The sequence below is a fragment of the Equus quagga genome, chromosome 1, assembly GCF_021613505.1.
Source record: "Equus quagga isolate Etosha38 chromosome 1, UCLA_HA_Equagga_1.0, whole genome shotgun sequence".
NCBI classification, from domain to species: domain Eukaryota; kingdom Metazoa; phylum Chordata; class Mammalia; order Perissodactyla; family Equidae; genus Equus; species Equus quagga.
In genome coordinates this window covers 36927531-36936284 of record NC_060267.1, presented here as the reverse complement: position 1 = coordinate 36936284, position 8754 = coordinate 36927531, and the positions used below count along the sequence as shown (strand labels likewise).

The window sequence follows — 8754 nt, the reverse complement described above, 5'->3', positions numbered from 1 at the left end:
CTTTACTGGTTCAAAGACCATGATCTGAGCGTACAGCTAATGAGAATTTAGTTGTCAACCCAACTACGTAGTCCCCAGTACACAGCAGCTCCAAGATCTAACTCTAACTCGGACCCCAAGACCCTCCTGATCAGGTGAGCTAAAGCTTCAACGCTTTCCAGGTCTTGGCAGGGATGAGGCTCAGTCCGGAGGAGGAGCCCCGCGTTTTTCAGCCTAGCAGCACACACTGCAGTAGCATCCGCTGACAGCGGAGGAACCGAGCTTGGGTCCGCCAGCCCATTGTGTCGGGGGCTAGAAAGTCGGCCTCGGCCCCTGACGTAGGCGGAGGCCCCACCCCGCGTGTGACGCCAGCGTCAGGCCAGTCCCGGCGTGCTCCGCGGCCGCCGGCGGTCGGGTGCAGACGGGAGGAATTTTCCCCGTGAGCAGCTCCAGCTCGCTTCAGCCGCTGTCCAGACCCAGGTCAGCGAGAGTGTCCCCTCCAGTCGTTCTCCTACCGCTCGCCTGTCAGTCTGAACGCCCCCTGCCCTCCCGCGAGGGCGCCCCGGGACGGAAGGATCCACCAGCCTGTCGGCGCCCGCCGTTCTCGTGGTCGCCGTCGCCGTCGTCGTTGTAATAGTCTCTGCCGTCGCCTGGGCCATGGCCAATTACATCCACGTCCCGCCCGGCTCCCCGGAGGTGCCCAAGCTGGACGTCACGGTTCAGGATCAGGAGGAGCAGCGCTGCCGGGAGGGGGCCCTGAGCCTCCTGCAACACCTGCGGCCGCACTGGGACCCTCAGGAGGTGACCCTGCAGGTAACGCCCCCCCCCCCCCCCCCCCCGCGGCCCTGGGTCGCTGCCAACTCCGACGCGGCCCTGGGGGTCCTTACAATCCTTCTATTCCCGGATGAGCGGGCGGGACCTACGAACGTCTTCTCCCTCAGTCCTTTGGGAAGCGATCCCGTTTTTCCTCCGTTACACCTAGGAAGGTCACTCCCCCCTGCTTTCACCAACGCTAATATTGAGGTTATCCCGAGGGCACGTTTTTTCTTTCTAGAAGCGGCTACGTAAGTGACGCACCCCTTCTACCCCGGGAAGATTCCTGTTGATAGTTGCCCCTCCTCCCCCTCCTCTGTCCTTTCTAACTGCAGAATGAACCCTCTGCGCTCCCTCTTGCAAGGGATCCTCGCCAGTCGGCCCAGGCAACCTTCTCCTCTCCTTCCATAAATGATGCAATAACTAATCCTCTCTGATCTTTTCTTTTCCCTTCCCTCCCCCGTCGGTTTACACCCATTGCTGCCTCACCCTGCGTTTTGTCTTCTCAAATCCTCGGATTGGCGAGAGTACTTGATTCAAAAGTAAAGACCATGATCATCATGTATTGCTAGATTGGGTTCTTAGGGAACACTATACACATTATTTGGTTTGCATCGATATTTCTGAGTTTTTTTTTCAGTCGTGTTAGTTAAATTAACAGTATCTGATGTTAGAATGATCAGTGGCTTGTGAATATTTCTTTTTCTTGAGCTAGTGTGTTCATAGAAGATAAAAATTGGGAGGAAAAAGTTAAGAATCTAGGCGTTTTCTAATAACATTTCTAATAAGTTATGATTAGTATACGTGAAATTTATTTTGAATACTAAGTGTTTTTAACTTTTGCAGTTTCAGGAACTGTATATGAAAATGAACCTTCTGTTCCCTTGCAAACACAAAACAACGTAATTTTAAAGGTTAGGATAATTGAGGATCTAATTCAGATCTAAGCAATAATGTAAGAACATTCACTGAAGTGGCAAAATCATGTGTCTTGTTTTGTTGACTAATTTATTTTAGCAATGTTGCTGACTTAACGGTGTCTCAGATTCTTTGTTAAAAGTAGTCAACTATACAAAGATGAATAAAACATGAACAGTGTCCTAGGGCCCAGAACGTTCCTGACACTCGGGGTGTCATGAGTGTTAGTTTCATTTCTTATTGCCCAGAAAAGTTTTGAGCAGATCAAGAGGATCCTGTCTTTTGGGAAAAAAATTGTTAGACAAAAATTTTGAAATTTTAAGGGAGTGTTTGTTAGCCAAGTATATAGGACATAGTGAATCCAAAATTATTTTCATATGTTATTTAAAAAAATTAATATATTTTCTTTAATTAAGGAAAATTAAATTAATTGAAACTTCCACAGTTCACCCTTCCAAATTGAAACTCTTGACTTCTTTAATTTATTATTCAGTAACTTATTTGTAGTTTATTATAGAAGATTTTTGTATTTATTAAAATGATTTACATTCTGACAGTCAATCATAAATTAGATATTAACTAAAGGCAGTGCTGCTTCCTGGTAACTTTGGTATTGGCAAACTGTGTTACTTTTTAAGCAGAAACTTTAAAGTTTGAAGCTTTGAAGACTAGAGTTTCCGTTGAAGTGTTTCTCTGTAGAACAGTAATAATACTCACTGTAAGGTACGATGTGCCAGATTTTTTTATCCTCTAAACAACCATGTTTGGTAGGTACTATTTTTTTTAGGTGAAGCTCAGAGAAGTAAAGCCAGGATATAGGCAAAAAAGGGACAAAATGTGGTAACATCAAACTGTTTTTGATTGTTGGAAAGTAGTTGGGATTGAATCTTGTCTTGTATCTATGTAGCGACTTTTGTCTTGTAAGAGTTTTGGACTCATCATCTAAATTCATGTACTTATTTGTAAGTGAAGGTAAATACTACCACTTATTTTGCCCTGAGGATGATTGTTAGTTAGAAATGCAATCCTTCCATGTGCAGGCAAAGCTTTTCATCCAGAAGCTGGGACAACTACGAAGCTGAATTGATGGTTATTCATTTCTCAGTTTAGTAGATCTAACTCTCACATTTTAGGTCATTACAAACTGCTTTTATGATGCTTCAGGATTTCTTTAGTAAATCTCAATGGGAATATATATTTTTGAGATTTGTTTTTATTTCTTTTGAAGTATAAAAAGTCATACCTCATTTCAGAAGGGGAAGTATGTATCATATAGTCAGTAGGTTAAAAGAGTGAGGTAGCAGTAATATAGCCCATTTTTTCCCAAAGATTTTTAAAAAATTGTATATGATTCAAAATAATGCTTTAAACATACCTAGAAACTTACTCTAGTAATACTTACTTTATCTGGCAATTAACTCCTGCCAACTGAACTATTCAAAACATATCAGAAAATCCAGAAGCTAGCAAAAAAGACTTTGATGCAGTCAAAATGATAGAGGGCCCACTCTTTGCTCAAAACTTATGGACACAGGAAATAGTATCTTATTTTAGATAGGATTTTACCAAGTTTGTTTTGTTTTCCTATCCAGGCCATTAAAAGAGCTGGTGAGCTTTTTGGAGTGCAGCATCTTAGAATAGGCAGAGTAGGTCTAAAACAATACCAGTCACAATGTTTTTGATTTAGTAATATTTTACCGTTTATAAAGCACTTTCACATTCCTTTACCCAACAGCAGTCCTGTGGGGTAGGTGTAGGCTGTTAATATGTATTTTATAGTTAATGAAACTGAGCTTGCAGTTTGGTAAATGGCAGGTCTGGAATGAGAACTCATGAATTATTGCTCTTGACCAAGGAAAGTTCATGTTTTATTATAATTAAGGCAGGGAAACCATTCTTGTGTAAAATTAATTTTTTAAAAATTAAAGCTTTGGCTCATAAAAAGATTTTTCTTTAAGTTCCCGTGAGCCTAAATTTCCTTTAAGATAGTACTCCTTTTGTGAGGTAACAACTCCCTTCCTATCTTATTTGAAGATGCGGAGTTTTGATTTACTTCCATTTCTTTGGATAGTCCTTGTATAAAGAAATAAAAAATCAAGTGAGATCTCCTAGGCCCACCAGAGTAATTCTCAGGAGACTCTTAAAATTGTTTTTCTTCCAGAACAGTTGATGAATCAGCGTTTGCGATATTCCAGTATGTTGTCTCTGGATCGTTCTGTCTGCAGTGTTGGACAATGTTTTTTCATTAACTTGTCACTATGTGAATTTTTCTATAACTTGGGACGTTTAGTAGATGATGGCAAAGCCTTCATAGTTCCGATAGAACGTAATTATTATGTGACATTATAAAGCTAACATATCTGTTCTTGCTATAGGGTCTCAATGAGATCACTTGCTGTACGGTACCTTATATTAACTTAGATTTTCAATAAACAGCATATTCCAGTGGTCAAGGGTTTGAACATAGTGCTGGTTTTGAGTCCAGGCTCTATACTTTACTTTGTTACCCTTGTCAAGTTACTTAACTTTCCTAAGCCTCGGTATCCTTAGTTGTAAAATGGGTCCAATTGCTGCTGTCTCAAAGGGTTGTTTTAAGAATGAAATAAATGCTTTCTCTCGTGATCATCTCATGATAATTATTGCTGCTACTGAGTACTTGCTATATATTGGATGCCCGAATCAAAAACAAACAATACATCCATTCTTTGAAATTCCTAGTTTGATCAGGAAGACAAAAATACAGTATGGTGTTTTTGGAATGAACATTCAAATTTTGTTCACATGCAAAGATTACACAAGAACATTCCAAAAGCATACTATTCTTTCTGCTGTACTTCAAGTTTTTGTGTGCATAATTTTTAAATCTTTTAATTTTACTTTTTAATCATACAGACAGTATCTTGGAAACTTTGTGGAAGGTTCTGTACTAGCTACCTAGCAGTTTTCATATCCCTTTCCTCTTTACTTAACCATGTTGGAGATAGTGAAGTATTCTATTAAAAATCTATTACTTTATTTTAATGCTGATTTGATATTTAATATTTGATATTTTATTTTAAATGAACAATCAAAAGCCAGATATATACAGTTGCTCTATTAAATCTTGTTTTCTTTAGTGTTCTAATTTAGTAATTAATTTTCTTTCCCATTTTTAAAAAGATGAGTTTGTTCTTTAAGTGATAGAAGTTTCTGAAAAGTCTTAGGTAAATTTAAGTAATATATTAAGTTTCAGAAGGATATGATATCTGTAGGAACCTTGAGTCCTCTAGATACGTGTAAGGGGTGATAATTTTAATTCAACATAACTTTTAATATCAATGGTTAGGTCCAGTTTTCTATTCCCTATTCCCTGTCTGTTTTCAGTGTTTTATGATAATAAAGTGTTCAAGTGGGTAGTGGGACCTAAAACTATATTGACTGTGGCTAAGAGAGATATATAATGTTTGATAGGCTCCTATCAAAGATCTGTAATGTTTGATAGGCTCCCCGTGTATTTTTTTAAGATGACTAAAAGTCAGGAGCCTGATGTGCTAGTTCATTTCCAAGTATTAACAGCTGTGTAACTTGGACTACGCCAACTACTTCATCTCTTTGGAGCCTCAGCATAGTGTAGTGGAAAGAGGATGGTTTTTGAATCCAATTTTAGCCATTTGTAACCTTCAGCAAGTTTTAAAATCTCTATAAAATGGGGTTAAACTATCTACCTTGGGAAATAGTAGGATAGTAGAAAATAGTAGAATTTTACTACTATACTACTACTTAGCTACTGTACTACCAATAGTAGTTTTGCTCCTAGTACTGATTTTACTACTAATAGAATAGTAGAATATTGTGAGAATTAAATAAAATACATAAAATTATGCATAGCATGTTTTAGTACTACATACTTTCATCTCTCATCTCCAAAACTCCCCCAACTCCCCCCCGCCATTCGTAAGTGGAAAAATTGATGTGAAAGAATTCTGTGCTCCTGAAATTCAATAATTCTGATGTGTAGTTTTTGTCCTAGGCATAAAGCTCGTTTTAGCAGCGTTCCTTTGTACATTTAATTGTAGTAGAAGGTAGGCGTGGGAGAATGTAGGAGGGAAGGCTTCATAGAGGAGGGCGTACCTGAGCTCAGCTTTGAAGGAAAGATAGGATCAGATGGAATGGTGAAGCATTTCTGAGCAAAGAAAACTGCTTTCAGAAAGCTAGACTACGAGTATCTTGGGCAGAGTGGAGTGTGAACAAGAAAAGAAGTGGGAGTGATTGAGAAAGGGAGTGGTTAAATATGAAGGTTTTATGCCTCATTAAAGAGGTGGTATTTTGTTATCTAGAACGTAATGGGAAGCCATTGAATGTTTTTAAGCAGGTGAGTTATATCATGTATTTTTTAGAGAAGTGGCATGCTACAATGTAGCCAGCATCTGTTGAAGGAAATGTTTTGAATTGGGGAATAAGTGATCACTTAGGACATTGGGTTTGAAACTGGGGGTTACCACACACTAATAGGATGCTAAATCAATATAGTGGGCTGAAACCACTACAGTTTAAAAAGATGAGTTAATGTAGGCTGTGGTAGCATAGATCAGAGAGCCTTGCAAATAATAATAAGGTAGATATTGTTTTGTGAAGCGTGTTGCATTAAAAAATGTTTATGAAAGACTTACCATAGGAGAGACTGTTTTGTTAGTTCCGACAAGGACCCAAATTAGGGCAGTGGCCTTGGAGATGGAAACAAGGGACAGATTTAACATTTTAGAAAATAAATGTGCAGGACTTGTTAATTGTTTGCAGGTGAGGGAGGAAGAGGGAAGCTTAAGGTTTTTTTTGTGGGTGACAAAGATAGGGAAGTAATTGAAGACCTATATTTAAGGAATCAGAGGTTATATTTCTTGTGATTTTTATCTTAAAAGGAGTTATTTTACTCTTTGATATAAGAGATGGGCTATAAATAAATACATTTTGATTACCCTTTTAAAAATTGTGCAGTACAACAACATACAGAAAAATGCATGAAACATAAATTGTTGTAGAACAATACCTGTGTAACCCAAACCCAGGGGAAGAAGGAAAATGTCACCAGCAGCCCAGAATATCCTCATTTCCCTTCCTGGTCCCATGCTCTCCCTCTCTCTAGAGGTAATCAAAACAGCAGGTTTTTTTTTTTTAAAGATTCTATTTTTTTCCTTTTTCTCCCCAAAGCCCCTCGGTACATAGTTGTATATTCTTTGTTGTGGGTCCTTCTAGTTGTGGCATGTGGGACGCTGCCTCAGCGTGGTTTGATGAGCAGTGCCATGTCCGGGCCCAGGATTCGAACCAATGAAACACTGGGCCGCCTGCAGCGGAGCGCGCGAACTCAACCACTCGGCCACGGGGCCAGCCCCTTTTTTTTTCAATTAAGTTAACAAAATAGAATGTTTTGAGTTAGTGATTTTTTTCAAGTCAGTACTCTGAGAAAATAATATACTAAGTACATGAATTTCCTTTTACAAGTGACTACATAAACATGAAATAATTTAGTTTTACTAAAAAGATCTATCACAATGTGAAAACTTTGAATAGAAAAAGGAAACCTCATTTCCTATCCATATTTTATTTAAAAATCAACTATTTTTGGGTTTATTACCTTCTACTACTTCCATGTATTATATATAGTTATAATCATACTATGTGTACAACTTTGTATTTCTTTTTTTCACATTTCATAAACATTTTCCCATGTTTGTATGGTATTGACTATAATTTTTGATAGCTACAAACATAATATTTGGTCATGTTAAACATCACGTGACCTTTATTTTTTTTTCTCCCCAAAGCCCTAGTACATAGTTGTATATCCTAGTTTTAAGTTCTTCTAATTCTTGTATGTGGGATGCCACCACAGCATGGCTTGATGAGTGGTGTGTAGGTCTGTGCCCAGGATCTGAAGTGGTGAACCCTGTATCACTGTAGCGGAGTGTGCAAACTTAACGACTATGCCACCAGGCCAGCCCCGGACTTTATTATTTTTAAAAAATTCTGGAGTATAAAGAAGAAAATTAGAAAGGCTCATATTCTATCTAAGCCTGTTTATTTTGTTTAAGAAATACACATAATAAAATAATAAATATATTAATAAAATATTTAATGCATGTGCACAGCTATAGAATGAAAAGTAAAAAGTCTAAACTCCCTCAACTCCAAGTCATTCTCCCCAAAGGTAATATTGTGAACAAGTTCTTTTGAACTTCTAAAGAAGTATCAAATTATAGATTTACCAGGGCACGTATCTACCTATGTTTATGAATATCAGTAAATATAACTATATTCCTTTTGTATAACTAAGTTATTCTATATTTTGCTTTTTAAAATAATATATCTTAGACATCCTCCCATATCAGTATGTATAATCTGCCCCATATATATATTTTTTTTTCAGGAGTATTGGCCCTGAGCTAACGTCTGTTGCCAGTTTTCCTCTTTTTCTTGAGGAAGATTGTCCCTGAGGTAACATCTTTGCTAGTCTTCCTCTCTTTTTTTTGTATGTGGGATGCCACCACAGCATGACTTGACAAGCAATGTGTAGGTGCACGCCCGGGATCCAAACCCACAAACCCTGGCCCACCAAAGTGGAGTACATGAACTTAACCACTGTGCCACTGGGCTGGCCCCATGCCCCATATGTTTTAAACAACATTGAATTGTTTCTGTTTTTTGGATATTAAAAACAGTATTACAATGAACTGCTTTTATACATATACTTTGGATAACTTTTCGAAGTGTATCTGTAGAGTAAATTCTTATTAGTGGAATTAAAAAGTTAATATCTGTGTGTCAGTCCAGAGAAACAGAATCTCCCATATATACATATATGTTCACACACATGTACATACATACATACAGGATTTATTTCAAGGAATTGGTTCGCACAGTTGTGGAGGCTGGTAAGTCTGAAATTTGTAGGGCATGATGGTAAGCTGGAACCTCTCAGGCAAGAATCGATCCTGTAGTTTTGTTTTTTGGAAGACTAGCCCTGAGCTAACAGCCACCAATCCTGTTTTTGCTGAGGAAGGCTGGCTCTGA

At 38.4% G+C, this 8754-nt stretch overlaps 1 protein-coding gene across 1 annotated transcript in view; it reads left to right on the top strand.

The window, feature by feature from the left end:
- Positions 1 to 358: 358 nt before the first annotated feature.
- The window catches only part of ETNK1 (ethanolamine kinase 1), a 73084-nt gene continuing 64688 nt past the window's right edge, over positions 359 to 8754 (top strand). Inside the window, exon 1 of the mRNA XM_046666280.1 lies at positions 359 to 792. Within this exon, the coding sequence (XP_046522236.1) occupies positions 637 to 792 (156 nt within the window). The 5' untranslated portion in view covers positions 359 to 636. The remainder of the gene's footprint in view (positions 793 to 8754) is intronic.